Source organism: Pagrus pagrus (genome assembly GCF_965226575.1).
Source record: "Pagrus pagrus genome assembly, chromosome: 5".
In the NCBI taxonomy this organism is placed as follows: Eukaryota; Metazoa; Chordata; class Actinopteri; order Spariformes; family Sparidae; genus Pagrus; species Pagrus pagrus.
Genome location: NC_140189.1, coordinates 23,121,686 through 23,137,987, shown reverse-complemented (window position 1 = coordinate 23,137,987; position 16,302 = coordinate 23,121,686). Strand labels below are relative to the sequence as shown.

At 42.3% G+C, this 16,302-nt stretch overlaps 1 protein-coding gene across 1 annotated transcript in view; it reads left to right on the top strand.

The window, feature by feature from the left end:
• The window catches only part of apbb2a (amyloid beta (A4) precursor protein-binding, family B, member 2a), a 47,481-nt gene extending 31,638 nt beyond the window's left edge, over positions 1-15,843 (top strand). Inside the window, exons 9-14 of the mRNA XM_084353041.1 lie at positions 3,856-3,970; positions 10,246-10,321; positions 13,648-13,728; positions 13,816-13,931; positions 14,063-14,245; positions 15,003-15,843. Coding sequence (XP_084209167.1) covers positions 3,856-3,970; positions 10,246-10,321; positions 13,648-13,728; positions 13,816-13,931; positions 14,063-14,245; positions 15,003-15,179 — 748 coding nt within the window. The 3' untranslated portion in view covers positions 15,180-15,843. The remainder of the gene's footprint in view (positions 1-3,855; positions 3,971-10,245; positions 10,322-13,647; positions 13,729-13,815; positions 13,932-14,062; positions 14,246-15,002) is intronic.
• Positions 15,844-16,302: the final 459 nt, after the last annotated feature.

Here is a 16,302-nt window from a genome sequence, read left to right as displayed (position 1 = left end):
GTGTGTGTGTGTGTGTGTGTGTGTGTGTGTGTGTGTGTGGGCGACCACCGGCTGTTTGGAGAGCAAGTTAAAGCAGCAGCAGCTCTGGTGTTCTGACTCTGAAGATTCCTGTTTGAAATAAGCTGCCAGCTGCTACACACACACACACACACACACACACACACACACACACACAAACACACACACACACAAACACACACACACAGCTTCTTGCTAAGTGGATCATCAAAGAATCAAAGGCAGCCGATGTTTGAATTAGCCCTCTGTTCTTGCAGCCCTGTGCCTCCTTTGTAGTGTACCTGATAATAGATAGAGTGTCACACACCATTTGGAAGAGAACGGCTGTGATAAGTTACACTGTTGATGTGAATCATTCTGTGTTGCATCTCTCTTTCTTTCGCGCGAGGCGGGGGCTTCTCCTGTTGTGGGAAGAAAAGAGAGCGAGGACAGGAGTGAGAGATGGAGATGGCTCTGGAAAGGGACGGGAAGATTAAAAGAACCAAGGCAAACTGGAGGATGAAAGAAAGATGGGGAGGAGGAGGAGGAAAGAGGTGGAGGGAAGTTGGGGGGGAGGGGGAGCGCTGCGGTAAAAAAAACAAGGTGTGTGTGCATGAGTGTGTTCGAGCATTTTGTACGAAAGGTGTGCTGTGTCATAATGTAGCAGAACGCTAAGCCACTGAAATGAAAAGTACATAGAACTGAGCTCCAGTGCACACACACACACACACACACACACACACACGGAGCTCATGGGAAGATTGAGGTGAAAGCGCGTTGTGTCTGTTTCTGACTCGCCGAGTCGTGTGTATTAACATTGCTCCTGTTTTTTTCTATCCCACCTCCTTATCCCGTTTTTCATTTCCCTTTTCATCTTTTGTCATAATACAATTCTCTCATCCTTTCATTTTTTTCCCGTCTCTTAATTTCCCACTTTCTCTCTTAACCTCATTTATTCTTTCCTCACCATTTCTCCCACCACCCTCCTTTCATCCCCTCTCACTTCCCTTCTGCTTCCCGGGACCCAGAGAAAGGTAATTGCTCTTTGTGGTGTGCTCAAGTGTGATCTGCCTCTCCATTGTTTTCAGTAATCGTTGTATCAAGACTCCCACCTCCTCTCCTCCTCGTGCAATCACATATGTCACTTCAGGCATCAAATCAGTGGCTTTGCTTTGCCCAGAGTCGCTGTTGCTCTTCACAGGAGTGCAGCAGCAACTAAGGTCTAAATCACTGGTGTTAAATCATCAGCGAGCCGCACTGGCCACAGGCTATTTCCTATTAAGAGTTGCATGCTGTTTTATAGCGTTTTGATCCCCCGGAGAGGCTACAGAAGTCATAAAAGAGCCATTTGTAGTATGCAAGGCAAGGCCACTCATGCTGCTTTGGTGACACACCGCTCAAATGTCCCTGAACAAAGTGCACTGGACGCATACACTTACCACACACACACATTCGCACACACACACAAACACATCCCATTGCACTTTCCTTTCTGGCCACAGGCAGGGCGAGCATTATCGACCCGAAGTGTGTGAGCACACAATTAAGCAGAAGAGACGGGCCGGATAATGGACTCATAAACACAAAGAGCCCACTGTGATAAATGCCGGCTGTGTTTGCCATATTTCTGTTTGGGTCTATGGTTATTTGGGAGTGTGCACCGTACTGTAATGTGTGTGTGTGTGGGTGTGTGAAGGCATGTGTGTGTGTGCTGCTCAGCATCTGGTGACACTGCCATCCAGTTGGCTTCTCTGCATGTCCCCACTCCCCTCTTTCACTCTGCTTCATCTGTTTACTCAATCACTGGAAACACATCCGCTTACCTTTTGTGCTGCAGCTTGTCGCACCTGTTAATGAGGAAGAAACGCGTCTATGTTTCATCTTGTATGTGTGCTGCCACCCACTCTCTGCAGAAAGTTTGCCTCTCGGTGGATCTTCCTCTTTCTGTCTCACCCTCACACTTGTCACTTTCACTGTGAAACGCTCGGCACATTGTTTCCTCGGGCACTGGGACACACATCTGCCACGCTCTGTGCTTGTGTGAACCCGTTTATGTGTGTGTGTGTGTGTGTGTGTGTCATCATAGCCAAAATAGGCAACCGCCATTTTTAGTGAAGGAATGAGTCGTACAGAGGAACCTGTTGTCATGGCTCACATGTTAAAGGGGCTTTAAGTAATCTCTTCTGCAAATAAACCTTAACTGGCGCACCAGGAATTGCAGCAATATTCTTATGGCAGCCGTCTAGTTGTAGAATAACGGAGCAACATTTTCACAATAAACGAAAGGGCTAATAAGGGCAGAGCAAATGTGTCATGATGCAAAACGGGGTAATAAAAATGTTGTGTTGTCATTAGCTTTTTTAACTTCTGCATGAAATTTCGTGAAACTCTCTGCGCTCACTCGTTATTCCAGTCCCAAACAGCTAACAATGCGCACGGCTGCAGCGGGAGGGTTTGAAAGTTTTTCTTTCAGAAGAGAAGACGGGTCCAAGGACACACTGTTTTTTGATGTTTGCAGTGAGTCACCTCCTGACAACACATACAGAATGAAGAAAATATGTAAAAGCCACTCCGATACAAGGACAAAGGGGGAATGGGAATAACTGAGAATAAAATCACTGAGAGGGATTTCAATTGAAAAGTAATCAAGATATTTCCAGACGCTGCCGATAACAAACTCAAGGAAAATGCTGAAGGGAATGTAAAATACAAATTGGCAATCATATCCGCATATTAGGTGGCCTTTGGGAAGAGGTGTTTACGCTTAATATGCCACAATGTCCAAAAGTGGTTCTCCAAGGAGTGATACCAGGAGGCTTTGAGGGGAAAACTGTAACCTATTTGTTGAGCTTCTAGTCGCAGATAATCAGTGCATTGAAGTTAAGTAGATAAAACCAGACTCCCACGTATAATATACGGAATTAAGAAGTGTTGTGAGATGGAACAAATGTCGCTTAGTTATAACAATTAACAAAAAGATGAGATTCGGTAATGGGCTTATTAATGAGGTTATTTATCATAACATATCTAAACCCTGAAGAAACCACGGGTATCCTTCCCCATCTCCCTTATCAGACACGCAAATACACACACCTCATGCTACACGCAAAATTAATTTCCTTCTTATGGAGGAAAGAAACTGTTTTTTATTTTCTTACAAATGATTTTTATTTATTTTTTTCAGTTTGTTGTGGTTTGGTCTTTTTCATTTCCTTTCAACATATAAGCATAACATTTAGAGGGCAGCTGGGAAATGTGTACAAAAACTTGCAACACATCCTGATACCTAAATGACAGAATAGATCGATTGCCAGTGACTTCCAAAACGATATGACGGTTGCAAATCTCAGACTGTTGTAACCCTTATGTCAAGTCAAGTCAGTTTTGTTTGTATAGTGCCAATTAGAGCATTACATTAGAGCATATATAGACCATACTCTTTAATTTACCCAGCGTTCCCCCAGGAGCAAACACTTGTGACAGTGGCAAGAAAATTATGCCTTTGAACAGGCAGAAACCTCGAGCAGACCCGGACTGAAGGTCGACAGCCATCTGCTTTGGCCGGTTGGTTTAAAAAAAGACCAAGACAGACAGACATATGGTCACCTTTTTGATGAGAACAGGCTGAAACTTGCACTGAAGTGCTTGAAATTTAAATAGAAAACAAGTGTACATGCTGGATAAATATTGAATAATCTGCATTATGAGACAACAGATTGTTACCTACAGCCCCTTTAACAAAGCAACATGTTTGGTCCATCTGCTGCGGAGGTGCAACGAGGTATATCGTGTTTGTTTCTCACCTGCATTAGAAATTCACGTGTGGTAATTGTTCTGTGCCTTCTCTCCGTGTTTCAGGGACTTTGCCTACGTGGCGAGAGACAAGAACACGCGCGTGCTGAAGTGCCACGTGTTCCGATGTGATACTCCTGCCGCAGCCATCGCCACAAGTCTCCACGAAATCTGCTCCAAGGTGGGTGTCATTATTGCTGCCGCCTCCGCATGAATGAGCTTATCTGCTGCTCTGAAAGTAGCTATCAAGCTTTAATTAGGGTGACTACTGAAGGGAGAACAAAAATCTTTTTCTGCTGATGCAGTTATCCAGAGCCACGTTTTAGGGTTATAACTTTAGATGCTACTCTTACATGGATGTATTGTAAAAAAAACAATGGACATGAGTGGAAAACAAGATTTCTGTTATCTTTTCGTAGAGAAGTAAGAGCATGGAGAGGAGATAAGATTCAGGTTACAGAGCATATGCAGGGTTTCTTAAAAGGGTTTTCAGTGTGTGTGTGTGTGTGTGTGTGTGAGAGAGAGAGAGAGAGAGAGAGAGCTCATGGTAACAGTGTCTTAACCCTCTCAAGGACAGGGAATCCCGGATCCTTGAGGGTGCAAAGCTGCAGCATCAATTGAAGTCACACACTTGATACAAACTTTCTCTCTCCCTCTCTCCCTCACACACATACACACTGATCAGTAATCCCCTCCTCTCCCAGTGCAGTCACTGCTGTCTATCTCCTGAAAACAGAGATTACAGCTGTAAAGAGATTTAAACTCACTGGTTTCACTTTTTGTTTCTTGTTAGAATCAGTTCAGCAGCCAATAAACTCTAACTTTAAAATGAACTGCAGTGAATTTAATGTATTATATCGTTTTTTTGACTGCTTCTTCTATTAGACCAAATGGCCAGAGAACAAATAATATTAACTAAGACAAAAAAAAAAAAAAAACACTGTGAAACTGTGAAACCACTTCTGAATCATTGAGTTCATTTGAGGCTAATTTGGTCACTCTTTACATTAAGTAGTTACTAAGGAACAAGTGAGAAATGAATCAGGAACGACCTGATAATGACTTAATCGTTTGTAAAAAATGATAAGTTAGTGGAGAACAGACCGGGAACTAAGACTAAACATCAACAGTGCGACAGAATGTGACCTGGATGTGAATATAAATGAAAACACCCAGTGTAAACTCAGTAGCTCACTGGCATAATCATCATGTACTGAGGGACTACTTAGTAACTACTTAGTAACTGCTCAGTATTGAATCACTTTATGTGAGGGGTGCACAAAAAGAGTAACTAATGATTAAGTAATTAATATTTAATGACTACCTACTAGTTTTGTATGCACTGAGCACCATAACACCAGAAACTAATTGACACCAATCTGTCAGTGGTTGTTGCTCCTCCACAAAAACAGGAGTGTGAGATGTCTTTCTTCATACACGACCTTGGGAGTATTCAAAACAAATGACTCTACTGATCCTCAGAAAACAGATTCTCCTGGCAGTGGCCGATGAAGCTCTGGGATCAAAGGTAGTTCTGGTGATGTGTCTGAGTCTAGTAGTGTCAGATCTTCATCACTAGAAGTAGCATTTCTCGAGGCTCCATAGTGTAAGTCACTGACAACTGAAGCCCTGTCACAGCAAACAGCTCCGGTGATGTCTCTGTTACTGGAGCGGTATCAGAAGCTATGTCCTTTGAACCACTGTGAACTGAAGCTTTGTATCACAGCAGTAGGTAAAATTCAAAGCAGTGTGTGTCTCTTTTATATGAATAAGTGGCAGCTGAAGCCCTTTGACCTCCTGACTCTGTCAGCTCAGTTATGTCCTGACTCTTTGTCGGCTTCACTGTAGGTGACAGATTCTCCTCGGTCATTTAAGCGGTCCATGGTGAGTCATTGTGACAAACCTTAGGGCTTACTAGGAGTGACTCATTTTAGCTTTCTGTTAAAGTTGCTCTTCTAGTAGTCTCAGAAATGCCACCATGAATGGCATCTCCTATATTTGGATCGCATCATCCAGATTTCTGGCCATGTCCCTCCATGAAACTGGCTCGACACCAGTTGATATATTGTATTCATCTGGCGACTCACCTGCACTTTGGATTGATGTAGCTCTGTTCCCTGCTGAAATATTGCCAGGTGTTCTTCATAACACTCAGCAGGTTGTCCCCTGTCTGACCCGGTGTGCACCAGTGATAAATGAAGTTTTAAGGGAAATGGTTGATGCCTAAATACAAGAATGCCATGACACGTCTCAGTCCTCACATATCAATGGCTTCAGATTTTGGGAGGCAAAAGGCCACCTCTGGATCACTGTGGCTACAAGGTTTAGTTCATACTTGTTTCACTTTGGACACTGGACAAACCAAAGTTGATTAACTTCACACTGAAGGGCTGTATGACAAGTATAATACTCCCTATACTATACTATACTATACTATAATAGGCCTCTTTGAAGGATGCCGATACACCTCAGGGCTTCTGATGTGGAGAGCAGCTGTTGTGTGACAGGGAACATTTGAACATTTTTCTCTCTCTGATCAGGTCCCAAAGGCTCCTATCCAGCATCTCAAAGGCGAGGCATGAAAGGTCTTGGAAATTGAAATTGTGACTTTTGACCCCAAGTCCAGCATTTCCTATTCTGTTTGCTTCCAAGGATGTAATCCTCACTCTTTTTGTGAATCTTCAACCCCCTTTCACACTAGTCAAAAAACCCACTAACATCTGGTTTTTGTCTCTTATGTGAATGAGTACAATCGCTAATTTCGCCCCTTGTCAGACGTGAAGCTATAACTTGTGTTGAAGTTCAGGACGTTGTTTTGTCAACACTTTTTGTCTCTGTTCAAGCAGCCTTGAACGTTGTTCAGTCGGCTGTGAGTTTGAAAGAGACACTGAAGTAAAAGATAGCCTAATATAAATAACCACCATTATAATGTCAGTGGCTTCCGCATCACTACCCGAGCCCTGTTGCCCAAGTAAAGTCAGCTGTCTGATCAGAACTGTGCAATGCACATGTGCAACTCTCAGCAGAGATGAGCTACTTCACCTACTTCATCATCAGCTCTGGAAAACACGATGTGCTAATTCAGAAAGTTATTGATAAATACTTTTTAAAACAAGTTCAACATTTCTGGTTCTGGATGTAGTATGAGTTACTATGGTTACATGTGTCCTTCTTGTCTGTCACAAGGTTAGTGAAAAAGGTGCTCTTCAGTAATACAACAGGCTGCCTCTCCTCTCCTCAGCTGTCCTGCTTACCTAGTGTTACCGCCACTGCAGATAAGCAAACCATTCACCGGCTGGATTCACTCACTTGTTCACTAAAATGTGTTGATTGTCTGGGTATAGCTTGAGAGGAGACGCTTAATTGTTGGATCATGTCGTGATGTCTCTTTAGCAAAAATCTAGAGAAAGATTTAGGTTGTTGACTGCACGCATAAATCATTTACTAATTGACTTTTCCCTTCAGATAGCACAAAAAAAGATTTCGTCCACAGCACTTACAATGTGACATTAACCTTTTTATAAATGTCCGTGATCTGGCCTGAATATTTTCCTAATTTGTCCCAGATGTCTTTGTGTCTACTTCTCAGATAATATTACTGAAAGAATGTCATATCACTGAATGTCAGATGCTTCTTATTAACGGTGGTGTAAGTTCACAAAACTAAATCAACCTCTGATAAGAGATATTTTGAGCAGCAGAGGACACTGCTTTTTGTGACCCTTTTAAGAAAAGACATTTTATGTTAACAACCCATCTTTAAATAAATATATGACGGTGGGAACTGGACTGGCACTCAGTAGAGTGCATGCCTCCGCCAAGGCCAAACAGTCCCCTTTAATTCAATCAAGCCTAATCCAATATCAAACTTGATAGCGACATATCTGACATATCTTACTTTTTATCTGATTCTATTGATCATGATCCATGCATTATACCCTGAGAAAGTAACAAAAACATCCTATCTCGCAATGTTAAAGAACGTAAAGGAAAAAATCCTGAATCGCACCAAAAGTTAATGGGGTCTATTCTGGGCCCATCCTCCATTCAAGTTTAGTGAAAAACTCTTCAGTAGTTTCTGTGTTATTCTGCCCACAAACCAACCAACCAACAAACGCGTTAACGCGAAAACATAAACGCCTTGGTGGTGCTCATTAACAGACTTTAGTCAGAAAATATCGGGAGATTGACTCAGTGTTTTTATGGGATTTGTTAAATAACAGAACAGCACCTGAGCTCATGAGAATACTTGAGTCCGAAGTCTTTTCCGGCCCGACTGACTTCCCTTCAGAAACAGTTTGATAGGTTCCTATCACAAGTATGAGAAGTGCACTGGTCAGGGTTAGTCAACACCAATAATATCTGTAACATAAAGACAGACAATGAATGTTTCACTGCTAGCCAAAGTTTACTGCAGTGTAACACTAATAGATAACTCCCCTCCCACACACACACACACACACACACACACACACACAGCCTTCTGTACACAAAGAGAAACTGTGCTCGGTCCAGCAGTGACCTTGTAAAGGATGAATCTACCTGGAACGACAGATCTACGCCCTTAGAGACATGTTGACCCATTTAGAGTGGAAGGTTTTTTTCTGTTAATGTCTTCTTATCGCCTACCCCAAACTGAAGGAGGACTGTATATCTATCTATGTATGTGTGCGTGTGTGTGTGTGTGTGTATGTGACCATGACTCTTCACACCACCTATTTTAAACATAGTGGTAGTTTTCTCTTTACTGCAGCGGAGAAACTTGGTGACCCGAGTCTTGCAGCTGCGCTGAGCGGGGTTCCTTTGAGTGTGTGTGTGTGTGTGTGTGTGTGTGTGAGAGAGAGAGAGAGAGAGAGGGAGTGTGTGTGTGTGTGTGTGTGTGTTTGTGTGTGTGTGCCTACGTTTTCTTGCATGTTCCCCTGTGAGCAGAGTTGCAGACTCACCATACACTTTGATTAATGACACCTACAATTAATCAAGTATCTGTAGCAGCAAGAGTGCAGCAGCTCAGTGCAGAGGCCATGCAGAATATTCAAGACTCTTTAAGGAGTGTGTACACTGCAGCATGAAGGAAAGAAGAAAAAAAAGAAAAGGGACAGCCTCCTTTGAGACTCTTACATTCAAAAATATCATTTCAAAGAGAAGGTTTTAAAGGATGAGGCTGGTAATATTCTATATTTTTCTTATTCTCAGCAGAAAAAACAGCTTATTCTTCTGTGCCATAAAGCTCCATTGCTGTGTATAAATACACTATAAATACATATACTACACCAAATCCACTGCAAAAATAGTCTTCGGTACGTAACAAATCTAAGTCTTTTTGTTGACAATGTTAGAAAGCCAATAAAGCGAACAAAATATTGTTACTATAATCACTATAATGCATGACATCAACACCACTGCAACCCTATGTTGTACTCAAGACCACCTAAACCGAGACCAAGTCATGACCAAGACCGGAGTGTATCGAGACAAAGATAGGACCATGACTCCCACACCTCATGAATGTGGAGCACTCACATTATAGGCAGTCGTCAAATTGACCTCAAGTAGCCACCTGACCATAAAAAGCACTCACAGAATACCAAATGAAGATTCCTCTTACTTCACCTCTTTCATTGCCGTGCGTGTATATAAGTGTACAATAAGTGATGTCTTAATAAAGTCAGAAAAGACACAAAATAAAAACAAACAAGGAGCTGAAATCAAGGTTACCATCTTTATTCAACACACCATCCACCTGACACAAAACATTTCTTTGTGCATGCATCAGGTTCTCTGGTTGACTCTTCCCTTCCGATAGCAGCCATCATTAAGTACAAAATGTATCAAAAAAATTTCCACGTAGTCATTTCCCGGCTGTTGTGCTTTTGACTGGTCTTGCAATAAAATCCTGCGTCCTCTTTGTCTGAGATCGATACAAGACCGGGTAAAAACAAGGTTGATTCGAGATGAGACCTTCAAAAAGTGGTCTTGAGACCGAGATCTCGAGCACTACAACACTACTGCAAACTGCAACCTCATAAACATAACAAAATAAAACTGAACGTCATTATATTTTTAAAGGCAGAACTTATGGCAGTGCTGCTGTATTGAATTGCATTACACCAATGTGTATATTTGTAACCCTGAAGATCTATGTATGATGAGACATACTGGACATACCTTTCATTGGACATCACCGGCCTTATCTTTTAAAGTAGGTTATTAATGTGTTTAAAAAATGAAACATTTTATAAAATGCTTTGTAAAAGGAAAAACAATAAATATAAAATAAATAAATAAAAAAATAAACATTTGATACACATTTATGAGACAATCTAAACCTAAATGACCCCTTAACCATACCTTACCTCGTCTTCACCCCTTCTCTCCTCTGTCACCCCTCTTGTCTTCTCCTTCTTTCTGTGCCATTCATCCTCCCCTCTCTCCATTTTTCCTTCTCCCCTCGTCTAGATTATGGCTGAAAGGAAAAGTGCTAAGGCTGCAGCTGGCAGCTCCTCCCAGACCGGCTCCGATGTACCCCTACAAGGTACCCACACACACACACACACACACACACACCTTTTTCTTTGAGTCTTGTTCTTTTGTAGTTCCCTCGTGAGAGAATTAGATTTGTCAGCCGTGTGCTATCTCCCCTGCTGTGATATCGTGTCTCATATTACAGCATTCCTCTTCTGAAACCATGTATATGTTTTTTAAAAAATGACCTTATCGCCTCAGGAGCTACTCTGAACATTTGTTAATAGAAAAGATAGCAGTGTTTGGTTCAATTACACACAGATATTGCTGACTCCGGAACAGCTCCTCGCTCCACAATCGCTGAGCTTTATCCTCCCAGCGCTAATTCTATTCACCGTTTCCCATTTCGCTAAGTCCCACCGCTTGTTCCTCTCAGTCCCAAGTAATTATAGGAAGAAAGAGAAAAAGCACCAGCGCGATTCATCCTCCGCTGTAACTTCAGCTGGTGTGTGTATCTGCTGAGCGTGGGGGGAAAGGAGCTCAGGCATCAGAATATAAAAGAACTATATCGGCTCTTCACTTACAGAGGCAGTCGACCTCATTAAAACCCAATTAGTGGTTCTTTGAGGCGAGGCCTGGTGCTCCACGGCACACATCCCAACCCCAGGATCAAAGAACTTATTGGTGAAACATCCCTCACATCTTTTAAAGCTACAACTTGTTGAACGCATAGTCTTTTAACTGAAAACCAGTTAGTATCCAGTGAGAGGAGATGCCCTTGAAGTAGACGGACCAATCCGTTAGCACTAGAGGTCCATGGATGGGAAACAGTTCCTGTTCTCGTCTGGATTAGATCTCTTCAGGGTTAGCTGGGGAGTGTGCAATCCCGTGTTGGGACACATTTTAGGAGATTAGTGCCGAATGATTTGGGACGAGCTCCAATACCAGGATAATGGCCCTGCTGTCGTCATCAGATTTGGCCGGGAACTCGCGCATGAGGAGCTCTCACTGTTCATCACTCATGTAACTACTGTTTTCTGAGCTTTAGCAGTACATCATGACTGAGGGATATTACCGACCAGATAGTACACTGATGAGGTGAATCCAGGCAAAAGCCATTATCCCTGATTGATTTCCCTCCCTCAGTCCATACCGATCACAGGGAGATGACTTCATGATGAATTGTTAATCTCTGGAATTCAGTAATTAAGATGTGGGTTGTGCAAAATGGGCGAAACTCAAAATGAGGATGATGTCACGTGTGCTGGTTTATCTCTATTTAAAGTTTAACTTAACACGCCCCACCACCTTAATGGAGTGATGTGACGGTGTACTCCAGGACACTGTGACATCATTGTTGTGTGTGGGCACAGGTGCATTAGAGCACAGTTCTGACTACACCCAACCACACCCATGTGATGGATGTAGTCAGAGGTCAAAAAGGTTTGAAACTTTCCACCAGGAGAAGGCATCAAAACACTGCTCCTCTACAGCCTGCCGTTGAGTCACGATGTATGCACTGTTTAAATGATTCAAGCATCTTTTAAATGATTCAGATCTTTCTGTGCTTTCATCTCACAGTGACAGTGTGTCTTCGTGATAGCGTAACAAAAGATATGAAGGGGTTGGAAAGTCTAAAAATGTTCAAATTGCAGGGCACAGCACAGTCTTAAAAGTGGTGCAGTGTTGTCTGATTCCAGATATCACTTTGAGAGGAATATGTTAATATCATGAATACATCAAACATTAAAGATGTACTAATTCTGGGGTGCACTGTTTGCTGTCCTTATTTTTTATATGTTAAAAAGTGGGCAATAGGCCATTTTAGGGGGCACGAAGAGAGATGCTGTCCCCCTTGTTAGCAGAATGACCAACTTGCATCACCTTTGTTAACCTGCCATCCCTCTCCATCCCTCACTAATTGGCAGACCACTGTCCAGGTCTGGGCCCAGACTAACCTGTCCGGACGTGGACCTGTAACTGATAAATTATTGAAAATGATTACATTTTGACAGAACGATCCAATTTAAACCATTGCAGCTTTTGTAGCCTTTGCGGGACTAGTGGTCCAGGTAACTCACAGACACGCATGCATTTTAAATCCCTCACATGATGCTACTCAGCCAATCAGATCTGTGTATCGCACTAAGCGTTGTGATTTGATTTAGACAGATACAAACACAAAGTTGAGAGAAGTAAGTCAGCGAAAAACAAAACTCTAATCAAGACTGGACTCTTAGATGTTTATTCCTCCCACAGGCCGTTCAAAATTAGTATGACTCATGTCTGAATCCATAACAAGTTATTAAAAGCAGCAATGTGAAGCAACACTACGAGACAAAGGACAGAGCATGCTTAGAGCAAACATAAATCTTAACCTTTACTGTCAAGCCCTGAGTGTACACAGTGGTGTTAGAAAGTTCAACTTGTAATTTACCTGTGTGATACATTTTAGCATCTGGCCTGCTCGTATCCAACACTTAATCCAAAGTATTTGGGCATTTACCGACTTTATGAGTGAGTCGACACTCGAGAGATGACAATGTAATTAGGGAAACAAATTGCCTGCAGGGTTCAGACCTTCCAATCCGCCCACTCCGCTGAGCTTACTGAAGATGGAAACAGTTTAATGAGTTGATAGTTCAGTCTGATATCAGGCAAGGAGGCAAAGGAACCAAGGGGATAATGCTGCACAAGGCCTGCACCTTAAACTCTTATGTACAGTAGGTGCACTCATATCCTATCAGCTGTCGTTAGGTTTGCACATAAATGCCATCAGTAACAAATTGAGCTGGATGTGTCATTAACAATGCAGCAGTTAGTTCATAATTAATGTCACTATTTTGAGTTGGATTCTGTTGAATATTTGTTTTGTCTTTGGGCACATTTAAGGATCAACAGTCTTTAAATTGCGTAGTTAAACATTTCACCACTTTTAGTGTTTTGCATTTCACCTTGTCATAAAACATTTCGAGCTCATGTAGCGTATCGCACGGTGTGTAAATAGCGAGGACCTGAGGGTAAATGATGCGAAGGTGTGCGCTGATTGAAATGCAGGTGAGACCACATCTTTGATCCTCCTCGTTTTCTCTGTGAGGCGATCTCTTCTGCCTGCAGGACGTTGTGTAAACAGGCACAGCTGGGCTCTTCATGCAGAAAACTCTGAAATCCTGCACGCTCATGTGTGAATATATTTATCATGCCCTAATCATGTCAACAGCACTCTAAATTATTAAAATATTCACCAGTGTTTGTTTATTTCTCTAGTTTAAGCCAATTATCATGTGTGGACTTCTCTTTTGGAACTTTGTGTTAGATGTTGTTGTGTGATACAAATTCCCTGCGGGTGATCTGTGCGTGTGTTTTAATGTGTGCGTGTGTGTTTTCTCTCTGCAGAGTTTCCCATGCCAAAGACTGAGCTGGTGCAGAAGTTTCATGTGCTGTATCTGGGTATGACATCTGTGTCTCGCCCCATAGGTAAACTCATACACACACAATCACACCTCCAGCATCCTGTAATAAACTCTGTCACGCTGCTCAGACTTTCATGTGTTTTGTCCTCAGGTATGGACATCATAAATGGGGCCGTAGATACCCTCCTGTCCTCCACAGGCAAAGAGGACTGGACTCCTGTTATACTGAGTATTGCTGACACCACTCTGGCTGTCATCAAAGAAAAGGCAAGGGACTTCCTGTTTGTGTCCTGAAGAGGGTCACATAAATAAAAGATGTGGATGTCGATTAGAGAAAGATGATCTAATAGAGAAGAGTTTAAGTCTAAGTCTGAGTCTTCTCTTGGCTGTCTGTGCAGGAAGAGGAAGAGGAGGCGCTGGTGGAGTGTCGTGTCCGCTTCTTGTCCTTCATGGGCGTGGGACGGGATATCCACTCATTTGCCTTCATCATGGACACTGGGAACCAACATTTCCAGTGTCATGTGTTCTGGTGCGAGCCCAACGCAGGCAGCGTGTCTGAGGCTGTGCAGGCAGCATGTGTGGTATGAATATTTTAATTATTTTGCCATCAGATGAGACTATTTGTCATTATTCCTAAATATGGTATTATATTTTCAGAAACTGAAATGTAGAATGACACAATGACTTTGTTTATATGCACTCAGTTTTTCCCCTTTTTCCAAAAAAGACAATATTCCTACTAAACGGTTGACATAGCATGAAAATTAACATTCTATTAAAATTCCTGTTTACATGCAGGCGTGCATGTAAATACTCTAATTAACGCTCAAAGACCTAGACAGCCGGCGGCGGGTAAAAGCAATGGTTGTCCATGTTCAATGGATAATATATTTCACTTACTAAAGTCACTTTTGCTTCAGTATCCTCTGTTTTGATTTTATAACCTTTCATTTTACTCTCTGAGCTTTTTATTGGAAACATCTGCGTAAATTAAATATAGGATTAAACCTGTTTTTCACTTAAAAATGCCTTGGATAATATTATAATAAATGGCTGTAAGTTGCTTAGGAAAGGTCAAATGTGGACAAAAATTCAAATAGAAGTCAAGATGTACTTGATGTACTAATTCAAATGTACTCAAAACAAATTTTGACTGGCTTTTTTTTTTTTTTTACTCCTTTAAATTCATCCATTTTCAGACAAACCAAATGATTGATGTATGCTGACTGTTATAGAATATGGTTGGAAAATAAATGACCCACAAACTACAGATAAGTTCATCCTAACCCAAAGCCCAGGTGACAACAACCCATCTAACCCTGTGCTCTTCTCCCTCAGCTGCGGTATCAGAAGTGTTTGGTGGCACGGCCGCCCTCCCAACGCGCTGGCTCCTCCTCTGCGCCCTCTCCGGACTCGGTGACCCGCCGGGTGACCACCAGCGTGAAACGTGGTGTCCAGTCTCTCATAGACACTCTGAAAACCAAGAAACAGCCGTCAGAACTCCCTCAGCAATGACCGTCACCAGTGACCACAGAAACCCCCTCCCCTCCCACCCCCGGCTGACGCCTGGACGCCACTCACACACTACCGCCACAACAACACGTAATCAGTACCAGTCATGGTAACCAACGATGTACATATATGTTAACAAACACCACCGCAGTCGAAGGAAAGAGGAGCAATCATCCAGTATGTCTGATGATTAAAAAAAAAAAAAAAAATAGCAAGAAGACTTATCTGTTTCATGAGGAGGAATGTGTCACTGGTTGAACTTTGACCTTTGAACGCTGCTGAGTCCAAGTGGCTTCATTGGCCCTCAGTGTCTGTGATTTCTGGGCTAGATGGATTACTCGATGAAGCGCTCTACAGACAGGATGCAGGATAACCCAGAGGAGAAAGACTCTGTTAACGGACTCAGTTTTCTTTCATGCTCTGTCCCCTTCTGTAAAAACATCCATCAGCACAGTCAGAGCTCCACGACTGGACGCCAAGCTACAGGAGCCATCCAGGACAGAAAAGGTGTCAACTTGCTGTCACTGGATTCCGACAGGTGAAGCCACCAAGACCAGATAAGACAGGACCTGTCAACACCCCACTCCACTACCAAAAGGCATAGAAATGTTTCGATCCCGTCGATGTGTGACAGACTTGAAACAGACAGATGTCCCTTGAGGATGAATGAAGTGATTGTAATAATGAGGTGTATGTAAATGATTGTACGTAGGAAGAGAGAATTTAGGGCAAAAGGCTTGTAGATATGACGGAGAGATGACAGAGAAAGAGACGGACGTGGGTTTTGATTTTGCATGTTTTCTTGATGGGATAAAGTTTTATGTTGACGAGGTAAGAAGAGTGGTGAACACATGAGAAATAGATGCTCTCAGCACAAGTCATCTCCACTTGACCATGACTGGATTTACACTGGCAAAAAAAAAAAAGTCTAACCTATACATGAAAGGTTACTCTCAGCCCCATTTACTGAAAAAACAATTAAGGATTGTCAGTTTTTACTTTCCATTCCCTGATGAACGAGATCAGCAAAAGAAAGTTATCAGTTTTTAATGTACGTATTTTGAAGCCTTTAAATTAGTAAAGATTGTAATTTTTTTGCATACATTATAGAAAAGCTGAGCATAAA